The sequence below is a fragment of the Lepeophtheirus salmonis genome, chromosome 11, assembly GCF_016086655.4.
Source record: "Lepeophtheirus salmonis chromosome 11, UVic_Lsal_1.4, whole genome shotgun sequence".
In the NCBI taxonomy this organism is placed as follows: Eukaryota; Metazoa; Arthropoda; class Copepoda; order Siphonostomatoida; family Caligidae; genus Lepeophtheirus; species Lepeophtheirus salmonis.
Genome location: NC_052141.2, coordinates 21,709,746 through 21,732,046, shown reverse-complemented (window position 1 = coordinate 21,732,046; position 22,301 = coordinate 21,709,746). Strand labels below are relative to the sequence as shown.

At 31.3% G+C, this 22,301-nt stretch overlaps 3 protein-coding genes and 1 long non-coding RNA gene across 8 annotated transcripts; 2 read left to right on the top strand and 2 right to left on the bottom strand.

The window, feature by feature from the left end:
* The first annotated feature begins 1,328 nt into the window (after positions 1-1,328).
* Positions 1,329-2,322, top strand: Mthfs (methenyltetrahydrofolate synthetase). Its single transcript, XM_040721117.2, has 2 exons — positions 1,329-1,600; positions 1,725-2,322. Exons 1-2 carry the CDS (start codon positions 1,329-1,331, stop codon positions 2,095-2,097), a joined length of 645 nt encoding a protein of 214 aa, XP_040577051.1. The 3' UTR covers positions 2,098-2,322.
* Positions 1,627-3,264, bottom strand: Gorab (Golgin, RAB6 interacting). Its single transcript, XM_040721116.2, has 4 exons — positions 3,123-3,264; positions 2,575-2,926; positions 2,363-2,503; positions 1,627-2,269 (listed from the first exon to the last, which is right to left on the bottom strand). Exons 1-4 carry the CDS (start codon positions 3,169-3,171, stop codon positions 2,101-2,103), a joined length of 711 nt encoding a protein of 236 aa, XP_040577050.1. The 5' UTR covers positions 3,172-3,264; the 3' UTR covers positions 1,627-2,100.
* LOC121125864 (L-asparaginase 1) lies at positions 2,920-17,461 on the top strand. 5 transcript variants are annotated; one of them, XM_071891812.1, is made up of 9 exons: positions 3,096-3,233; positions 7,465-7,637; positions 14,452-14,584; positions 15,007-15,119; positions 15,188-15,346; positions 15,419-15,553; positions 15,612-15,761; positions 15,822-16,788; positions 16,850-17,461. In XM_071891812.1, exons 3-9 carry the CDS (start codon positions 14,554-14,556, stop codon positions 17,242-17,244), a joined length of 1,950 nt encoding a protein of 649 aa, XP_071747913.1. In that variant the 5' UTR covers positions 3,096-3,233; positions 7,465-7,637; positions 14,452-14,553; the 3' UTR covers positions 17,245-17,461. The 5 variants fall into 5 exon arrangements, with proteins under 5 accessions (XP_040577048.1, XP_071747913.1, XP_040577047.1 ...); XM_040721114.2 differs by lacking the exon at positions 14,452-14,584 and having other exon boundaries at positions 2,920-3,178; XM_040721113.2 differs by lacking the exon at positions 14,452-14,584.
* Positions 17,462-18,132: 671 nt separating this feature from the next.
* LOC139906632 (uncharacterized) lies at positions 18,133-20,690 on the bottom strand. Its single transcript, XR_011782272.1, has 2 exons — positions 20,018-20,690; positions 18,133-19,103 (listed from the first exon to the last, which is right to left on the bottom strand). It is a non-coding gene; the product is annotated as an uncharacterized lncRNA (long non-coding RNA).
* Between the last annotated feature and the right edge of the window lie 1,611 nt (positions 20,691-22,301).

Below are 22,301 nucleotides of genomic sequence, written 5' to 3'. Positions count from 1 at the left end.
TTATTGCAAAAAGCGAGTCGTCTTAGATTCAGCTGGCTAGAAAAACTGAAGTACTGAACTAGCAGAGGAGTGGGAGTTCATTCAATTAAGTAGCAAGGATGATTCAAATGACTTATATAATTTTACGAACATCATGCTGCAGAGTGAGTTGAGATTAGGACACCCCCCTTGGAGATAAAAAAAACTAACTAGGGTCGTCATTTGATACTCTGTTCATTACATTCTTTTGAAATCTCAATGTTTGTCAATACATAGATAATGGATTCATTATTATTTATAAATTATATAGTGCACTATCAATATATATAACATGTATGGGGTGCGTCAACATAAAAACATTCTTGAACAAAAATCAAGAAAAGGAAAAAATCTTCATTAATTTTTTACTTCATTTATTCATACAGATTACAGCCTAATATTTCATGGACATATATGATATTTGAGTCAAATATAAGCTTATTATTCAAATTACTGGGATGAGAATAGATACTTAAGAGTTTTAGCTTTAGTTTAAAACCTTTAATTGTTGTCAAAGAATTATTTTGGCCCTTTTTATATAAAATCTGTCAATTTCTTTTATTGTGACAATGGATTATGCTATCTTTAGGAATTTGAAATTTGAAGTGGAATTTGCGGCATACCCAAAGGGTTAATAGAAATAACCTGTGTTGTTATAAATTGACAATAATTAATTCGAAGAATACAAAAGTAATTCATACTCAACCTAAAGAAAAATCATTCTTACTTGCTTTAATGTTGACAAGTTATGTTTATTGTATAATATCATCAGTCATCATAATTCTATTCGATTATTGAACATTCGTTGACTGCAGGCAGAATTACGTATTTTTTTATTTTTTTTGAAAATATATGTACCTCGTAAATAATAATGATGATCCTAATTTTTTGCGGCCAATTAAATAATATTCTTTTAAAAAAGATGATTTCTCTAAAGATGAAGGAGATATTTATTAATTTAATTGATAATAATCATTACTAATAGAATAAATTAGAGGAGTTTGTAAAGCTAAGAAACAGATCAACCAATATTAAATGGATAAATAACTACCAATTTCATTTCACATGTTATGCTAATAATTTATGGACTCTGTAGGACAACCTTCAAAGGTTTTCGTAGCCTACTACCTCGAAACGTACTCAGTCTCCTCCATCAACTTTGCTACCCTAGCTGTCTTTCTTCAGGGGCACGTGAAGAAAAAAGAATATGTTGTTTGACCAGAAAGAGAAGGGAATTTGTCATTTGACATAAGTTCTCCAGTTATTATTTTATATATCACTGTTATGTCATTTGTTTTTGGAAAATATACATGAGTCTTAAGAAGGTGGGTTTGACTTCTCTTATCGTGAGAATGGCCTCCAGCACACATAATCCAGTTGTGTCCCAAAAAAAGAAAATGCGACAAATGGCAAAATCCGCTATTAAATCATTAGGCTACGAAGAAAAGAAACGACAAACCAAAGAGGTCACTCGGCAACTCTTGCAAAATCCTTTGTATCTATCCGCAGAAAGAATTTCAGTGTATTTACATATGAAGGATTGGGAAATAGGAACGGTTGAGATCCTAGAGAACTCCTTTCGGTTTGTAATAATTAAATAGTACAACGTTAAAATGGTATAATAAATGTATTAACAACTCTGAATGAACTATACAATGATATGGATATTGAATATGTAATAACGATGTATAAAATATATAATTTAGGTCCTCTAAAAAATGCTATGTACCTCAATACTTTATGCATCCGGAGCCCATAATGAACATGGTTGAACTATATGATATGAAAGACTTTGAGAATCTTCCTATTACGAAATGGCATATTAAGCAACCTCCTGCAGAGAACAGGGACCGGGAAGTAACCAAGAATTTAGACTTGGTATTAGTTCCTGGTTTGGCTTTTACAAAAGATGGGAAACGACTTGGTCGAGGTATGGGATTCTATGATAAGTACTTGAGTGGGCTAAAAAATAAACCCATAACTATTGCTTTGGCGTTTGATGTACAGATCCATGACGATCTGCCTACGGAGATTGATTGTGATTTCAATATGGACCAAGTACTGTACTGTGGAGCGTAGATATTAAAAGTTGAGTTCCTTCATAAGCAAACGAAGTCTCTCGGATTTTCGAGTTTCGTTCTCCGTTATAATAAAGCACAAGTAATCCGTTAAATTATTTTTACGTTCCTCATGACGATGTAAATCTAGTTTTGCTTTTACATACTCTTTTTCGACTCGTTCAAAGCGTTTTCTGCAATGTATTAATTATATATTAATAAAGTCACAGTTAATTTAGGGTACAAATGCATGATATTTTTCTTATTATAAATATAAAATCGTATACCTAGCCTCACTTAAATGTTGTGTCACACCCTCAATATCCTTACGAATGATCTTAACATCACTTCCAACAATTTCATCTAATTTTGCCAGTTCCACTTGTATTTCCTTCAGCTTCTCTGCCTCTAAGTTACTTTTCTCTTTTCTAAAGTAGATGAACATATTATTATGATTGATGATGAATTCAAAATAAAATAAGTATATTATAGCACCCACCTTTGCTTAACAGCATCTAAAATAATTGCCTTCAATTTTTTGTTTTCATCTTCTATTTTTTGAGAATCAGCTAGAGAAAGTGGCTTCGGAAGATGAATTAATTCCTCATTCTCGAAATCATTCACTCCTAGCAAATCTGAGCTATCAATAAGAACTTCCTTATTCTCGATTTCCTCCACTACTGGTATAAGTGGTTCCTCTGTCTTTTTAGTCCCTATATTCAAAATTACCTTATCGATGGAATGCTCCTCATCTTCTTCATCCTCTATTTCTGCTTTAAGAGGAACATGCTTAACAGATTTGTGGGATGTAGAGGAGATCTTTGGTCCAAGGGACTTTTTTTTCTTAAAGGCTGTACAAAATAATAATTATAATTTGTAAAAATGAAGGGGTTAGAAGTTAAATAAATTAGAAGTTGTTTCAACAGGGACGTATCGGACTCGTGTTTCTGGCTTGAGGATGATGGGGTCAACGGGGATCAAATCATGTTGAATAATTCTAGTTTGTTCAAAGGAGGGATTAAGTCTACGGAACTAAATAGTACTTACAACTTTCGTATTGATTGATTTCAACGTCTGAAAATCCCGAAAATGACATTACTTTCGTAATTTCTGCTCTATTATTTTTGTTATTCCGATTTCTACTGTCCTTCCACGAAGGTATGTACGCTCAGTAGGTATATTAATAATTTAAGTCTTGTAGTACTCATATATATATACGCAAAGTAAAGGTGAGCGTTGACGAGATTTCTTCCTGCTATACTATTTCAAATTATACCTCTTCCTAGTATTCTTTGTATTTTAAATCCACAAACAGACCTTTATTCATCAACTAAGTAAAGTCTATTTCATACTATTGTTAGTACAGTAATGGAGACTGGGGAGAAAACTCACTTGAATCAAGCTGCTTGCACAGCCCTCAAACTTCAACAATACGAGAGTCTTTAAATGCAGACTACTCATAAACGCTCATCAGTTTATTATTATCGTATTCATTAGGAACATATGCGAGACAAATGAGTATCAGTCCTTAGTCCCAATATGAAGCAGAAAGAGTTAATTTATGAAGCAAGAACTTCGCACTCAAAGCAAGAACATTAATTAAGCATTTTCCATCTTATTTATATAATTGAACAGAGACTAATTAGCACGTATTTTGTAAAATTTATGCAGAGATATTTACTAAAGGAGGAGAAAGGTCAAATTTTGATTCAAAAGTATATTATTATACTTTTGAATATTATTCGAATCTTATTTTTCACTCAACCTCAACAAATAATTGTAGTTCTGTATTGTGGCGTGTCAGTCCTTATTCATTCGGCCCAGGCCAGTCTTAGGACCATAGCTTAAGACGGTCGGTCTATATCTGTACTAGAACTGATTAAAAAGAAGAAATAAAGTAGAGTGTCGGTTTCAAGGACCGAAGTTTTTAGGACTGAACTGGACCGGACCGAGAGTGAACTGGATAGGACTGCAGTCCTAAATAATGACAAACACAAAACTATCTTTGTATTGACTCAATATCATTATTCAGATTTTTGCTTCAAAATCCCATCAATATTTCATTTTCTGGTCTATTATAAATAATTACTTAGATAAAATTGTGAATATGTAACTATGAATACTTTTTTAAATTTTATTTATTAAATCCTGTCCAATTCCTCAACATTTTAAAGCAACATCACTTACTAAGAAATAGTAAACACATTTGACATAACACGGGATTCTAAACCTATGTTCATAATTCATAATTATGTGTTAACATTACTTTCAAACTGCGCGAGTATTAATTATACATTTTCCATTTCTATTTTTCTTTTTCAAATTTATCAACTCCACCTAATCGATTCACGAATTGAAATGAGAGTCAAATCTACTACTGTGATTTGTATTTTTACGGAAGAATTACAAGTTAACGTAACCTATACGTTCAATATATGTGTCTCGTCCACACAAAAGTGATTACTACATGATTTTTCTTAAAATTGAGTGTGGATTACATAAGCATTCTTTGACGAATTTTCATCAATTTTTATTAACAAATTATTCTCATTGAACCTTTGCAGAACCTGCAAATTGAACTTAAATTAGGCGAAATTGATGGTCATAATAAATGATTGATAGATTTGTATAAGAAAGGGGCCATATCGGGGATATCTGTGGATTTTTGATTTTTGTTTTTCGTGAATAGCTATGGATTTTTGATTTTTTTTTCTTCAAATAATTCTTACCAATGTCCATGTTTATTTCCTTCCCTCGTAACTGCTGATTGTAGTTGATCTAATGAAATGTCATTACTAGGATTGCCAACTCCCTGATACCTTAAATCAAATTATAGGTTCTAAGTTAATACTCTTGAGCATCTACTCTCATCCCACAAATTTGAATTATAAGCTTATAGTTAACGCAAGTTGAAATATTGTGCTGTATTCGGTCTACCAGTGAAATTTTCAGTAAAATCCCAGACATACCCAAGATTAAAAAAAGCTATAAGAATATTCGTATTCAATTATAGCCTCAATTTTTGAATGCAAGATCATATTCTAAGCATTCTAGAGCCTCTAAAATTACATTTTCTTCTAAATGCTTATTTAATCCAATTTTACTGTAATTTTTTTTAGCAAGTATTTATACTATCGATAATGAATTTATATATTTCATGAATCAATTTTGCAATAACCGAAATTGATTTATATTAAGTGAAGTTCAAACACGAAATGTCTTAAACATGCGGAGACACTTTGACCATAGCGTCATTATAGTTTGAAAATGTTCCATTGAATATCAAAACGTTTTTTAACCATACACATTTGAAAAGGTTTCAAGCGTATTGTAATCAGGGGCTCTATCCCCCCTCCAAATTCAGGAATTTTTGATTTTTATTAAAAAATGTAATATTATAATTTTTTTTACAAAATAATTTAATTTTTCTATGGATTTTTTTTTTTTTTCTTCGAATAATTCTTGCCAATGTTCATGTTTATTTCCTTCCCTCGTAACTGCTGATTGTAGTTGATCTAATGAAATGCCATTACTGAAAAATAAATACGGAACTATTCCGTTTTTGATGGACGGTTGGCCACCAATTTTTTTCGATTTTTTAAAACTATTTGATCCTGAATTGAATTAGATGCATATTATAAGTGATGTGAACACATGGAAAACAAATTCATGTTAATAATAAACAAAATCAACTGAATTAAATAAGAATTTTTCTTAAGGAGAAACCTGTCTTGCTTACATAAAATTGTTTATGTACATTAATATAAAACAGTAGATAGAAAGTAGAACATCCATACTCAAATAGTACATCTATAGAACATATGTCGAAAAATTGTAGAGATATTTGTGCCTCAAATTAATTTCTCAGTGGCATTTTATTGACCAATTTTAAAACTCGCAGCTTTACAGGACAAAGGGCATCCCGTTTCAACTTTTTTTTCTAAATATGGGGCAATTAAATTTTTCAAGGGACGGTTGGCAAACCTAGTCATGATAGCTAAGATGCTCTCCCCCCCCCCACCCCCAACATATTTTTAAAATTGTGGGGGTTACCATATTGATTTTCAGTTTCTTTCTTTTTAATATACCAAAAATATACACGATTTTCATCACCAATATAAATGACATCATAAGTACATATTTAATAGGGAGTAGAAGTTAAATCCGTGGGTATTATTATTTATTGGTACCTTGGGAGGTACAAGTATATCTCGCCATTGCTTTTTTTTCTCTTCAAAGTGGGGATTAAATATTCGGAAATTAATTTTGGATTGAAGGAAACGATAGGGAATTAATTTATTAAAAATGTATTTTCCAGTCACGATGTTAATAAATATAGAACGTTTTCACGTGACGTCACATTTCTAATGTTGTCCAATTTGGGGCCTAAACAACCAAGTTCTATAACAATCAAAACCCCTGTTTCCTTAATATGAAGGATACTAGTCACTATTAGACGTCAAAATGGGGGCAAAAATAGAATTTCGATCGCTCAATCGCCTTATTCTATTATGTATCTGACCCTAAAATATGTTATTACATCATTATGTAAACTTATTTCCATAATGTAGATAAAAATTAACTATTACAATGGAAGATATTTTGCTCTAACTATCCTATTTTTCTCTTCATTAATCGATTATAAAAGAAAAAAAAAGATGCATAATTCTTGATTTTTTAAGGAATTTTCAGTAGTTAATAGCTTGATTTAATTCAGATGTCACTGTTTATCATTGGGAATCAAGAAAGTATTCAAAACAAATTAATCTTTTTTGTGGAGTTTTATCAAGGTTTATTGGAAATTTGTCCATTTAAAAAAAATATCAACTAAGCACCCAAAGGTCGTCTCCTTCTATAAGGTATGAGCAAATTAAAAAAAGATATATTAGCTGCAAGATAATATGACAATTTGTTGCTTGTTGCATGCTCAGAAGAATTTTGACAGTGTCTCTATTTGAGAAACATTCGCATGTTATTTTTTATCTAATATTATCATTCAGGGAGTTGTATTATTTGTCATAAGACGCGCCACTCTCTGACGCTTTTTTTACTTACAAATATAAGTAAACAAAGTTATGTCCATTATGATGCAATTTACGATGTTAATGAAAATGCTCTATATATTTTTGAAATTAATATATAGTGATCTTGTTGAACCGACTCGACTTGAATTTAAGCAATCATAAATGAAGTGATATCATAAGTTCCTAATTTAAATTTAAGCGGAATTGTTACAATTGAGGAATTGGTCTGAGAGTTTAGGTAGGCAAATTTGTTTATAGAGTAAATACATATTGCCTTAAGAAATGTTGAACTTATCCAAATTGGACTGTATGTTTTCCTTAATATCTTAATACAGGTCTAATTAAAACTATATTTCCAACATTAGGTACTTGATGTCTAAAACATATATTCTTAATCCTGCCATGCGATAATTGATGAAACAACATAGTGCTCAAATGAAGATACTTTTTAAAAACTGATTCTAAACTGCAGTTAAAACACATACCAATTAGAAGTCAAATATGTCCGTTTTCGAATATCCATCAGAAAATTGTTCAGGTAGGTCATTTAAAACATTTTACTTTTTTTCATGACTTTATTAATTAATTAACTACTAATCTGATATGAATTATTAAAACTAAAAATTAAAAAAGTGTGGTTTTATGAATGTATGTAAACTTAAGGAAATTTTCCTCACAATCCTTATTTTATTTTAATTCTATATAGTTATTTTTACGAATCTCTTTCCATAGTGAGAGTTGAGCAATACTTTGTTGTTAGACAATTGTTAGGTCTATTTGGGGTGGAACCTCCGTTTAAGACCAATTTTTTCTTGGCATTGTAAAAAAAGACTAATCTTCCAAGATTTTTTTCACTTGCAAAACCAAAAAAGTTGTAATGTAGTCGAAAAAATGACCCTCGATAACCGGTTGATTAGTGCAAAAATAAGTAATAAATATTCCGGGAATGGAAAATAATATATTTTTACAATTATAAGATCTATAATGTTATACCCAAAAAGCATGGAGACTCTTCTTTTAAAAAAATTGCAAATTGATGTTTGATGAAAAATTAGAAGAAAAATATTCTGAAAACATTAATTTTTATGTGTCAAATTTATATGAAAATGAATTTCTATACAAATTTCTAAAAAAAAAAATATTTTATCTACTTATACAATATTCCAGTGGATATATTACAACTTTTTTGACTTTGAATAAATTTATAAAACTTAGTTATTCGTATTGTTTTATGAGACGCCAGTCACTTTTTTTGTCTATAACTCAACCCCTTAACTAGTCTTTTTGACTTTAAAAAGAGGTGTTATTAACTTTAAGTAACATACCAAGAAATATGCATAAAATATCGTCTAGATGATAAGTTCATCTTTTATTTTCTCCAAAAATGGTCAAATCGAAATTAATAAAAAAAAACAAAAAAAACCAGGGACCCACACAAAGTTTCAGCCTCCTAAACCCAATGGTGTGGGCACCCATACAGGACACGCACACAGAAACTGTATTTTATGTATCTATATAAATATTAAAATCCTACATAGTATTTTTTTAATACTGCATTATATTAATAATAATGGTTGGTAATATCTTACTAAAGGCGTATTTGTAAATGATAAACAAAATTTCTTCAAGCATATATGAATCGGCCAATATCTGTATAATATAGTTTGTATGTGTGTGTCTTGTATGAGTTCCCACACCATTGGGCCTATAGGGGGCTGAAGCTTTGCAATGGTGCCTCTCTAGAACTTGATTTGATAATTTTCTGACAAAAATAAAAAATGGACTTCTCATCTAGGATTTTTTTTTCAAGCGTATATGTTATGTTATTTGAAGTTTATAAAACAATTTTTTTAAATTAATAATAATGCATTTTTTATAAAATGGAACATAAGTATGGTATCCGTATAACTAGCGATGGGTATCGAGCGAGTGCGTTTAAAAAGTGGGAGCATACATATGGTACTATTGAACAAAATTACGGGTTGGAGGATAGAATATCACTTGATTCTACTATAGAAATGAGAATCTTCTATATTTCAAATTACGCTAGAACAATTAATATAAAAAGTAGTTGAAATTTTCAAATTCAGAAATACTTGATTTACTTCGTGAAATTCATAAAAATAACTTTCATATTTATATATTATAGATCTATTTACATTGAGAGCTCCTAAATATCTTCCCTTAACGTCGCTAATATGATATGTTATACAATGAGTAATCAAAAACTAAGGGCTAACACTTAATAAAATAAAATCCGTCTTTTATCCTACATACTTCAGATACACTAAAAAGACTTAAAATTATCTAGATAAATTCAACGTCAACATGTCCGAATCTATGGAGCATAATCAAGCATTTACCCAGAGAAATGGATGTTAGACAAATATATTGCACACCATTTGAAGCTAAGACATCCTTCGAGACCATTCAGGCAGTTGTTCTTCTTGTTCCTAAATCCAGATACAATTTAACTTACAACTGCGAAAATCAGGACTTGTATTTTTGATGAGACGAAAATACGAAAACGCTTAAGAAATGTTCTCTAAGAGATAGACCTAAAATCAGGGAATTGAAGAAAGATACTTCTAAGTTGATCATTCATCTCAAGAGTGCAGATTCGACTCCTTCATTGTAAAGGAGATTAAAAGATTGCAACATTGAAGAGATCCAATCACGATGAGTATAGAATTTCAATATTTCAAATATAATTATTATTCACTTTATTTGAATTTGTACGAAGGACGGTAATATATAGAAATATTAATTATTACGAAGTATATCGTCTTTATCGTTATAACGTATGCTTATAATAGTCAGTTAAATAAGTATGAACAGTTTTAAAAAAAATGCAACTAAAAAACAATTGTATTAATTGTAACTAGAAGTCATAAGCAGAGAATCAGACAAATTTAAATGACAAATGATACAATATAGAATCTAAATATATTAAATAAAACAAATATATTTAACAAATTATTAGTGACACTATACATATACAAAATGAGAGGATACATTTTTAAACATCAATAAAACAAATATATTTAACAAATTATTAGTGACACTATACATATACAAAATGAGAGGATACATTTTTAAACATCAATAAATATACTTATTAGCAGAATAGAATATGAATTGGCAATGCAGACACAAAACTATCAAGAAAAGAGAGGCACATTATCTTTAGGAGTCTAGAATTATTTTCTACTCGTTTTCCAATGAGAAAAGAGGCACACATGTGATTAAGAAATCAAGGGTCCAGGTTATACTGATAATTATCCGTATAGATTATAAATCACAAACTCTACCTTACAAATGGAATTGTGATTGAGCTAAGTTATTTCTGCGTCATATACATCAAGGAAACAGGAGTACTCTTATAAATGAAATATTTTTCTTAGAGTAAGAGACGAAGCAGAGTTGACTTAAGAACAAAATAACTTTATAATTTCAATGAAGGAGCAGTGGAGGGAGGATGATAACTCTTTCTGTTCCTCACTTGGGCTTTCAGTGGATTACTCTGTCTTTTTATAGAACTCTTTAGTTCTTATAGCAGTATACGATTATTCCATAGAAGATTGGGAGGAATTTATATATTTTTGAAAATAGCGGCAATGGTTCATGAGGTCAGAAGTCACTATCACAGACATTGAAAGGGAAGGGGCATCTTCACAATGAACTATCCTTCCATTAAATAAAATGAGATCCACTAACTAAGACACAAAGAGACGAGATCTCTTGAATAGAACAGGAAGAGAGGATAAGAAGGCGTGTTGCTAGGATATCTTAATGGGAAAATATGAACTCCGAAGGAAAATTAATAAATGGAGATCCAATTAAATTCAATTCAGGCGGAGGGAGGGTGAACTTCTTTAAGGCATTTGACTAATAACATTAATTATACTCAATATTACTAAGGTAAGCGACAAACTATATTCTTTATCAGTTTTAAGATAAATATTAATAAACAATGAAGGAAGAAAGAAAAATTTACCAACTGTTTTCCTTTTCTAATCTCAAAACAGTAATTTATTTGACCTAACAGCCCATCTTTAGGTATAACTTATTACTTCGTTTGTTTATTAAAAAAATAAATTATGGCATAGCCATGACGTATCAAGTCAGACGAAGGAATCGACAGCTGATAAAATAATACACAAGGATTTTTGAGGTAGCGATGTAACGGCTAAAAATCATAAGGGTCTCGGATCGGTCCATGATTTTCAAACAGAAACCAAACACTAGCATTTATTTGATTCATGAGGAAGTAGAGATGTCTTCAACTTTCACCTCATGAAAGACAATACAAAATATTCTAAATTTTAGAACTCTCTTATACAAACATTTTTTACTCCTCAAAAAGTTATTCAGTATGTATTTCTCCAGGTCCAAACTTCTTCATTGATAATAATTATACAGTGTACTACGTAGGTGTTTGTAGTTTACATATTTATTTCTTTATTTGTGATCATGTGATGTATTTTTTATGGTCAAGAATCTGATAAATATCTGTATATTATGTACGTTGTTGGTTGTTATGGATATATATAAAAAACAACAGAGATCCTCATAGATTTTTATTATTTGTAACTAAAATTAGTTCAGAAATAAAATAACAATTCAAACGATTACAACGTGGAAGTATCACTATACCTACATATTCCTTTTTTGAAAAGCCAAAAGAATGCCATTAAAACTTTAATATATATTTCATAGGTACACCCCCCCCCTTTACACTGCGTATACCTTGTTCCGTTGGATAACTTGTTTCCAACGAGAATCCAATTTCATAATGTCCTTCTCGTAGAAGCCCTTGTTCCTATTGGCAAAAAAACTTGAACAACCAGTTTTCACAGGCCTCTATTGAGGCCAAATTTTAACCTTCAAGCGTGTTGACCCTAGACAGGAACAGATTGTAGTCACTTGGTGCCTAGTCCAGACTTTACGATGGATGCATAAGAACTTCCCATTCGAGCTCCCGGAGCTTCTAGTGGGTCATCAAAAATGTGTGTGGCCTGGCGTTGGCTTGATGAAACACGATTTCTCTTCTATTTGAGTTTATTTTTGTATCCAGTCTTCTGCAAATCGTTCAAAACGGTTTTATGATCGATGTTCAGCTCCTGTGCGATACTACAACTGGTGAAATGACTGTCTATCTCGATATTTTTCATTATTTTATCAACATTTTCGACAACAAGCCTCTTAGTGCTTGGCACATCCTTCACCTCCACTACAACAGAACCAAATTGCTCAAACCACTGTTGTGCAACACGAACCGAAAGAGGATTTTTGCAAATTTTCTTGGTCACTTTTGACCCATTTAATATTTTCAGGCATTAAAAATATAAAATATGACGAATTTCCTTTTTTGAGATATCCATAGTCGACACAGGATAATTCATGACTAAGCTGGCCAAGTGCAATACTCTCTAAAAAAAGCGTTGGTAGTGTTTCTTACAGCTTTGCAAAGCTTTATTGTATGATTTTATGTAACCAAAAATGAACGAGATTTACTTACTTAAAAAAGGGGAAGGTTATACGAAATTACGGTTCCCCAACCTAATCTCTACATATATAAATCGAGTTTGTGTGTGTGTTTTCTTATGCATGCTAGGAGGCTGAAATTTTGCGTAGGTGCCTCTTTTTAACCTGGTCAGGATGAGACAGGGACTCTGATTTTTTTTTTTTGGTTGGGTTCATATTGGAGGGCTTATTCTATTTCTTATTGATTCGAAGATGCCAATTTTTTGAGAAAATAAAAAATAGACTTCTTATGCAGGCAATTCTTTTAATGCATATATCATGGTATGTTATTTAAACTTTATAACACTATTTTTTAAAAACTCATAATAATACATACATTAAATACTCGCCCGCGCAGAAGGGGTCTAAAAATTAAGAACGCATAAAATTGATCGTTGTCAATGTGATTTCATGGTTACTCCTTGGTCTGAGCAACGCTGGGTAATCCTTTGCTTGTGCATATATATTTTTTGTAGAAGTTACAATAAAAATAGAGGGATTGATTCTAAATGTAGGATTTACAGGTCTTAGAATAAGGAATATGCATTAATTGAATATTCCATAGAATGGTATTAATATTCGACTATTTGAATATAAATTACTGAAATTTAAGTATTCTGTAGGACATTGTAAAGTTAAAGTACCCACTGTCATTATATTATTCATAAAGGGTGCCGCCAGAAATATAGAAGCCAAGGGCCCATTGTCCCTCCCCAAATTCGAGATTTTTATAGTTTTATTTGGTTACAGAATTATTTCCGATTTTTCTTTAAAAAAGGTTATTCTTTCAATTTTTTTTTCAAAAAGTAAATTTCTTAGTCAAATTTGGCATATATGTACATACATATATATAAGAATGTCAAAAAACCCAACACTCCCCTCTCCAAAAAGCTGCCGAGGACGTCAAAATTATGTGATTTGGCCTTCCCACTTGCAAAAAAAAGTATTCTGGCTTATAAATACATAACATGTAATTTAAATGGATCAAGAAAAACAAAACAAAAAACAAACAAACAAAAAAACACTATCAATTAATAGTTGGTTATTAATATGACCATTGTTACTCTATTAAATAATGCATTTAAGATGAATAAATTGCAACTTGTAAAAATCATATACATTTCCAAAAATGACCAAACCCCGCATAGTTTTCTTGAAATCACCATTGACTGGAACACTTATTTTCGGACACTTACACACTACTTTCCCAATATCCGATCTCAAAATTATTTATAAGTGACAACGATCCTTTCTTTGAGAACCTTGTTGATGGCCTCCTGCTGCTTATTCATGATTGTACAGGAGATGTAAGGAATGCTAAAATATGAAAATTACCACCCACAAAATTAAAAATACTCTAGCAGCCTTAATTTTTCTTTTCAAAATTTCAAAAAAGTAATACAATTTGAAGGTATAGAAAATTACCTATTGATAAATGTACTCCTACTAGGCGTTTTCTTTTTTTTGAAATCCCTCATACGTTTGCCCGTACACTTTTTAGGACTTTTTGGTTCATTTTTGTATGTAATAATATTGATTGACTATATCAATTTTAGAATATTTTTGACGAAAATTGCGCTACCTCGATTAAAGCGAGGAAATACATATAAAATGTCTGTCTCACCCTGTATATGTAGGTATGTAAATTGTCGATCCTTTTTTACCATTATAATCCATTACTCACTACTTTTAGATACAATACATACATTTATTATAATAGACAAATATGTAACCACATATTTCATTATTATTATTAAGAAAAAAACACAAAAAAAAACCACCACATATCTTGTGACTCAAAACGATATAATATGTGTAAAACGCAGGAATGGTCATAATGTAGCGAAGTAACGAGGAGCATTGAGGCATCAAATATAATCGTATCTACGCATGTCATAGATGACGATAGTCTCTTGAAGTCTTTCAAAATGATTAGAATGCTCTCAATTACGCATGGCTGTAAGTAGTACTAATATACATCACACAAAACGATAATTCCGTCCTTACTTTTTTAATTAATTAGGATAATAATAATTATCATTGTAAAAAGAAGTGAGTCTCTCTACATTCTAACTCAGTCTCAGAGCGGTATTTGAAGAGTACATATTATATATACCCTTTCCAAAATTGCTTTCTTTTATTCCCTCTTTTATGGCTTGAATCAGTTATTTCCTCATATTGAACTTTCTTTTGCCGTAATGTTATTTTAACTACGTGTAGAGACACTTACTGCTAAGCTATCCTTATTTGAAAGTAAACCCAGAAAGAACTGTATTTTTGTCATTCCAATTCAACGTGATTTCGTGTCTGAATATTTTTTTTTCATTGAATTATCTTCTAAATGATTAAAAGAGGTGAATCCTTGGATATTTTACTTTCAGATGCTAACAATAGTGAAATCGTGGACGATTGCTCCGTTCGTAAACAGTTGAGGCACTCTTCCACCTTGGGAATCCATAATTTGTCCACATTAGATATACATGATGAGTCCAGGGTAATATTTTATTCACAATATACACCAACCCACATTTGAACATATAATTCGTCCCCCCCCAAATAAAGGTCCTTGTACTATACACGGGAGGAACCATCGGAATGGTTCGTAATGAACATGGATCACTTGTCCCCAAGCCTCAAACATTGGAGACAGAAGTTAGAAAAATCAAAACCATGCACGATTCTACGTACTGGGACAATCATCCCTACACCAAACCTCCCAATGTAAGCAGTTTAATTTTGTCAAAACCTCAAGGGTACAAATAATATGTATTTGTTTATTGTTGCTTTTTGTAGGATTCGTCAACCCAATGCCCCTTGGTTCTCCCTAATATTGACAAAAAAAACCGAGTAGTCTATACCATCTATGAGTACGACCCCATTCTCGACTCAAGTAATATGACTATGGATGATTGGATCCGGATCGCTCAGGTATAAAAATAATAATTTTCCTTTCCTTAATTCTCAATCATAGTAAATTCTTTTTTAGGATATTCATTGCTCATACGAACTGTTTGATGGATTTGTGATACTGCACGGAACAGATACTCTATCCTATACGGCTTCTGCCTTGTCCTTCATGCTAGAAAATCTTGGGAAAACCGTCATCATAACAGGATCACAAATCCCTTGCTTTGAGGTACGAGTCTTAGATTTGACGTACCTTATATATCTATATATATATATTTATGCATTTAAGGTACAAAGCGATGGACGAGATAACTTTGTGGGCTCACTTATCCTTGCAGGAAACTATACGATTCCCGAAGTCTCAGTGTACTTTAGCCATAAACTCATGCGAGGAAATCGAACCATCAAGATTAGTGTCGGTAAATTAAATGCGTTTGATACACCAAACATGGCTCCACTGGTTGAGGTTGGAATTGACATCCAAGTGGACTATAAAGCCATTTTCAAGCCGACAGCAATTCAAAAATTCAATGCTCATGCAAAATTAAATAGAAACGTTGTAACATTGCGGATTTTCCCTTCCATTACGATTGACATCATTGAGCATTTCCTACTACCTCCTATTCAGGGTGTCGTTCTTCAGTGCTACGGTGCGGGTAATCTCCCTACAAATCGTGTTGACATTGTGCGAAAATTCAAAGAAGCCAATGATAAGGGTATAATTATCATAGTTTGTACTCAATGCTTAAATGGAGCAGTTTCGGGAATTTACGAGACAGGTAAGACTCTTTTGGATGCCGGTGTAATTCCAAGCTCCGACATTACTCCTGAAGCAGCTCTGACTAAACTTTGCTACGTCCTCTCTAAAAATGATTTAAGCTTAGAAGAGAAAAAGGACATGATGAGACAAAACATACGAGGAGAAATGACTGTGATTCCATCAGAGAATGGAGATTCTTATAAAATGGGACAAGATGATGATTTTAACATTATGGAGTCCATTATTCGTACAATGCATCTCTCTTCCTCTGTAGAAATCAATCGTATTCAAGAAATCCTTTTCCCTCCCCTGATTACAGCCATTGTAATGAAGGGAGATCCATCTAAATTTGATGAGCTCCGTAAATATGGACTATACCCAGAGATAAGACTGGATGACTATGATCAGCGAACTCCCCTTCATATTGCTGCAAATGCAGGAAACTTAAAAATGGTGGAATATTTATTACAGCAGGGATCAAACGTACATTTAAGAGGTAAAATCAATTATAAAAAGTTAATTTTTTATCTTTATATATATATTTTTTCGTTTCACAGATCGTAACAATGATACGCCCTTATTGTGTGCCGTCAAAGGAGCTCATATGAATGTGATTCATATTCTTCGAGAAGCAGGGGCTCATATCCATTTGACGCCCATTGAAGTTGGAGAAAGGCTATCACGAGCCTGTAAAAGAGGGGATAGTCTCATTTTAAAGGCCTATTTAGCTGCTGGGGCGAATGCAAACACAAAGAATTTGAATAATCAAACACCTCTTCACTCAGCTGTTGAAACAAATCAAAGGGAAATTGTGGAATTGTTATTGAAAAATGGCGCAGAATTGGATAAGCTTGATCTCTATGGGAGGACACCAAGAGAAATTGCAGTTGCTCTTAAAAGAAAGGACATCATGGATACAATGGACATTTGGGAGGACTCTTTAGGCTTATGAGGATATTGGCTTTCAATACCCTTTTGTCAAATCTGTTTACTCTATCTCTTTTATCTTAAAACAAAGCTTTAGAAATGTCTTGAGTACATTTTGGTTGTGAATAAAGTAAATATAACCTTGATGTTGAGTTTAAAGAATGTATTTGTTGTAGATCTCTCAAAATTAGCACATGGTATAAAATTCTATTTATTTTAGCAATAAATATATTTTAAATTAAGCTATCCTTAAATTTTATTTTACTCTATGATTATTTTGTTATTTTTTCCATAGACAGGTATAACTCATAATAAGATATTATCTCCAAAGAACCTTAACAAAGAAAAGATCATTGCTCAAAAAATATTATCTGTATTCACGATAAATTTTATTACAGAAAATAAGGAATCAGTTCTAGCAAAGTTACTGAGTGTTCCATTAAAATTTGAACACTTTGAATTTTAAACTTCAACAAGATATCATTTCTTGATTAACAATATAATGTCAACAAAATAAATACAAAAACATATAAATGTCTCTGAGCTCTCTTTATTATTAATGTAGCTTCCTTTAGCAGCAATGATGGCTTCCAGGCGGGGTCAGAAGGTCTGGTACCCGCTGCAGATGTAGTTATCTATCATGGGGGTACAAGTGCCTCTGTGTTTGGATGACAGACACTACATACCATCCCCTCGACAGGTACCCAAAAGGTGTAGTCAAGGGGTTTGGCATTTGGGCTATAGAAGGGCTATCGTTCGTAAGCTAAAGAGCTCTGGTTTGTTTAGTTTTGTAACTAATTGTTATTATTTTAATATATCATTGAAATATGAATTAATTTCAATATCTCAACCTTAATTTAATATTGAATTAGTAAGTGTTGAGATATCAATGGACCACTTGGTATTAGAGAAATTTTTTTGATAAGATATGTAGTACACTTTTATTATTGGATCGAAAAAATGAGTTGAAAATGATTATAGGCGGCTTCGATGAGAGGAAAGATGAAAAGTCAATGAAAGAAACAAAAAAATTGGGTTTCACTGAAGAATTGTGTTTAGTCTTTATAAATTGTCGTAATTAATCTAGGAGTGAAATTTCCTTGGAAACGTGTGAATATTAGAGGTTTCTCCAACAGGAACATCTTGGACTTCCACTGCAATTGAAATACATTGCTATTGTAAAGATCTGCGATATATACGGATATATACGACGTAATTTGCTGCTGCTATTGCTCCTGCAGTCTTGGCTGACGTTGGCTTATCTAATCCTTAATAATTAAGTTTACACATAATAAATGCTCAAAACTCGAATTTTGATAAAGATTTTTACAAAAATAAGGTTGTGTTATATTTTAACAATCATTTGCAAATGTTTTCGTTAATAAATATTGGCTGTATCTTCAAAGACAACAAAATAGAAGCCATAATAATTCTTGATATCGAAATGCTAGCACGCCGGTAGACCCTAATTGAGATTGTCATTTACCTCAGGATCATCCAAATGATCTTTTATGGCATTAAAAAGCGATGTGTAACACAATCTACAGTCGCCAGAAAGTTTGGCTAAGGTCCAAGAACAATGGCCATGATTGTACGTGTCAAAATCAAGAGCAGTTGAAAAGAAATATCTCATTACGACGGTCAAAAAAGATAATAAGTTTTCTAGAGCCAAGCTCCTTTTGATTGTGTCCAAGAACACGTGGCTTCACACACAGTCATCAATCTTAATCCTTTGGATTATTCCATCTAGGCGAATAGCTTCCTCTAACATGCCTCACGAGTCCACCATCGATTCTGCATGGGCTGACTTGTGTGCAGACTATATCATGAAGGTGTGTACTGCCTTCGGGATGAGGGTAGAGGTAGTGATTGAGGCTCAAGGAGCTATATTGAATAAAAAATGTATATTTCAATTATAATTACCTAGAAATAAACTTCATTTGGTTGTCACTGACTTCAGAGACTAGATTTTAATAAAATTTAAATGACAATCTTCAGTAAAATATGTTTCTTACAAAATAACTCTCTTTTGCTCGCTCAGAAAACTTACTTGTCAGTAAACTATATGGGACTACATTTGGTGGTTGGCATTGCAGATAATTACACAAAGTCAGTAGAAATATGGGTCAAATTGATAACATATGACACAGACACAAAGTGGATCTAACTGTAATTCTTGAGATGGCTGTATTAAAAATAGAATGCAATTTCGAGTAGAGATGTTAAATTTTGGGGATTAAAATATTTTTAAATTTTTAGGTTTTGACCTGGGTTAAGGGCTCTCCTTTGATTTTTATGTTGTATATAATTGATTTTAATACTAACATATCCCGCAAAATCCCTTTTTGTATTATTTTAGACATACTTTTTAAATCAGTGAGAGCGTAAATGTTTTCAAAACTTCGAAACCCCCTTCAAATGACGGAAATATTTTAAGATTATTTTTAGTAATTTGTGTTAAGTTATACAATATAATTGTGTTTTTTATATGAAGTGCTCAAAATAAGTGTTACTATAAATTCTTATGAATATACGGGGAAATTAACATCTGCGATTTTAGATTCTCAAGAAATATGGTGGAATTTGTAAAATTATTCCCAATGGATGTGGATTAGTACTGCGTATTACATTATCGTCATTTTTTTTATATTGAGAAAAGTACACATATAACTCATTTTTGTCGTTATTTTTTCAAAGCTATTTATAAAAATATTTAATTTATTTTGTAACCAATTTATTTTTTCAATATTTAAGAACTTTCTTTGTGACGTAATTTCATTTGTTTGCACAAGACGAACCTTCAGTAGATATCTGGGCTTTATTCGTCCATCCATTTTACAAAGTATACTAAATCTTTTAATTTATGCCAAAAGATTTAGTCCGATAGCCACTCTTCTACCTTCGTTGATGGCTTCAAAAAGAAAAGTCCACGACTTTTTCCTCAAATCCAATCTCCCTAAATTCTTTGTCCCAAGCTTTCTAAGATATCAATATTGAACGTTGTGTACTAAATAAGCTGACAATTCCAGAAATTGGAAAGAAAATCCACAAAGCATCACCGGTAGATCGTCGACTGAAAGTGAATGAGCTAAAAAACATTGTAGGCTTTTCAAAAGGTGAGGTATATCGAACTTTTTTTTAAATTGTACATGAGAAAGCTGTTTAGTGGAGAGGTGCCACGTCTACTCACACTCGATTAAAAACTGTTTTTGTGAGGAAGTTTAATTGAATATAGAACAAAGACTTACTACAAAAAAGCATATTTTTACAGTTTATAAATTTTGTGAGAAACATAATAAAATTCTAATTTTTATTTCTTTATACATAGGGCTGAAAGGAGATAATGTTGACAAAATAAACCATTTTTACCCGAATTTTTTGGTTTTTTCTTTGTTGTACGGAGTTGTATAAGGAACGTTTCCTTATCTACGTATGTTAGGGTCATCTAAGTCAACTTGAGTTCAAACTCATGGCTAGATATAGGACATGTTGTGGATCTGGATTTGAAGTATCCAGGTAAAGAATAAGTAAACTTGTATTATTGGGAAAGATTTGAGACCCAAACCACATTTGGGTGCTCGAATTTTAAGTGATATTTATATAGATTTCAGATTGTGAGATAAATAAAGTTAAAAATATGCCTAGTGTTATTATACCAATTATCATAATAATAACTTATGCATAAATGGTAACAATATTGGGTTATTAATTTTTTTAACATCAGTAATAAAAAAAAAAAAAATTAGTGATGGGACCATTCTGAAATAAATCCTGATGCCAATTCTTTAATATTTTAAAAAATAGTAAAAAAACACAATGTTGCTATCAGGGGCATCCACAGGATTATATTTTATAGCGGCATAGTTTTTAAAAATTCAAAAAAAAAATAAAAAAAAAAAATTCAAAAATTAAGTTTCAAGTGTTAAATTTTTTTTCAACACTCTTTATTTGGTTTATATATTATATAGAACATATATATGGATATTTTTTTTTTCACAAATCCAGTTAGTCCCAAAAAAAAAAAAAAAAAAAAAATTGAGAAAAATTACATTAATTTGCAGTTTTTCGTAAAAAGTTATTTTTTTTGGAGAAATATTTCAAAAATCTACAGTTGTTGAGACAAAAAATTTCAAAAAAATAAATTTGTAATATAATTTTTTTTGAAAAATATAATAAAATACTAAATTTTTGGCGAATATGATTCTGGAAAAAACACCCGTTTCTCGATTCCGATTAACCTTCCCATCATTAGTAAAATGTAACCGTAATCCGGATTATATTTTATTTATGTCCTAACTTCAGGTAAAATAGTTTTATAATGTGAAATAAATATCTGTTTAATTTTTCTATCGGATCCCAAAGACTATTTACCTGAAATTTACTTGAATATATACGCCTAAAGATCCAAACCGATCCGGGCCCGTACTTTCTTAACCTGCAACCAGTAAAAAGATATTTTAGTTCTAAGATTGATTGTATATTTTTATGCGTCTCATTCCAACATGAGAAAAATCAATGTCAAGCTTTAAAAACATAATCATTTTTTAATAGATCTGCATCAAAAGGTCCTTTTCGACTCCAAGGTTCATTAAACAATATTTTTATTTTAAAATTTTATTTGCAAATACTTCAAATCCATTCAAATTATATGCATGGATGGTATCAAAATTGTTCATAATAACGCTATTGTAACATATAGCTAGTGAAGCATAAATCATGTACTTCCGGTGTACAAAAATAAAAGAAAACGAAAATACACGTGGTAATCCTGACAATTTTTGAAAGGAGAGCAGCTTAGCTGTAATGATGATTTATTAGATCAGCTGCAAGTGGTCATGAGAGGAAGGAAATAAACACAAACCCTACTTCGTATATACAGGGGTGTCAGCAAGGCGAGCCCCCCCCTCAAAAAAAAAAAAGAAAAAAAAAAAAGATTAAGAATTTTTTTATTCTTACTAGAAAATTTAATTTTCATTTATTTTTCTAAAAAATTTAATAAATTTAGTTCCAAAATATTTAATTGTCTATAAATATGTGAAATTATTTTTGTAAAAATTTTATATTTTAAAATTAATTTTTGAA

Bases quoted from the DNA above. Each gene is read 5' to 3' on its own strand.
- Mthfs (XM_040721117.2), top strand. From the start codon at position 1,329: ATGAGTCTTAAGAAGGTGGGTTTGACTTCTCTTATCGTGAGAATGGCC. The intron at 1,601-1,724 runs GTTTGTAATAAT...TATATAATTTAG, and splicing joins ATCCTAGAGAACTCCTTTCG to GTCCTCTAAAAAATGCTATG.
- Gorab (XM_040721116.2), bottom strand. From the start codon at position 3,171: ATGTCATTTTCGGGATTTTCAGACGTTGAAATCAATCAATACGAAAGT. The intron at 2,927-3,122 runs GTAAGTACTATT...TATTTTGTACAG, and splicing joins AATCAATCAATACGAAAGTT to CCTTTAAGAAAAAAAAGTCC. The intron at 2,270-2,362 runs GTATACGATTTT...AATACATTGCAG, and splicing joins CAACATTTAAGTGAGGCTAG to AAAACGCTTTGAACGAGTCG.
- LOC121125864 (XM_040721112.2), top strand. From the start codon at position 14,967: ATGATTAAAAGAGGTGAATCCTTGGATATTTTACTTTCAGATGCTAAC. The intron at 15,120-15,187 runs GTAATATTTTAT...CCCCAAATAAAG, and splicing joins ATATACATGATGAGTCCAGG to GTCCTTGTACTATACACGGG. The intron at 15,554-15,611 runs GTATAAAAATAA...ATTCTTTTTTAG, and splicing joins ATTGGATCCGGATCGCTCAG to GATATTCATTGCTCATACGA.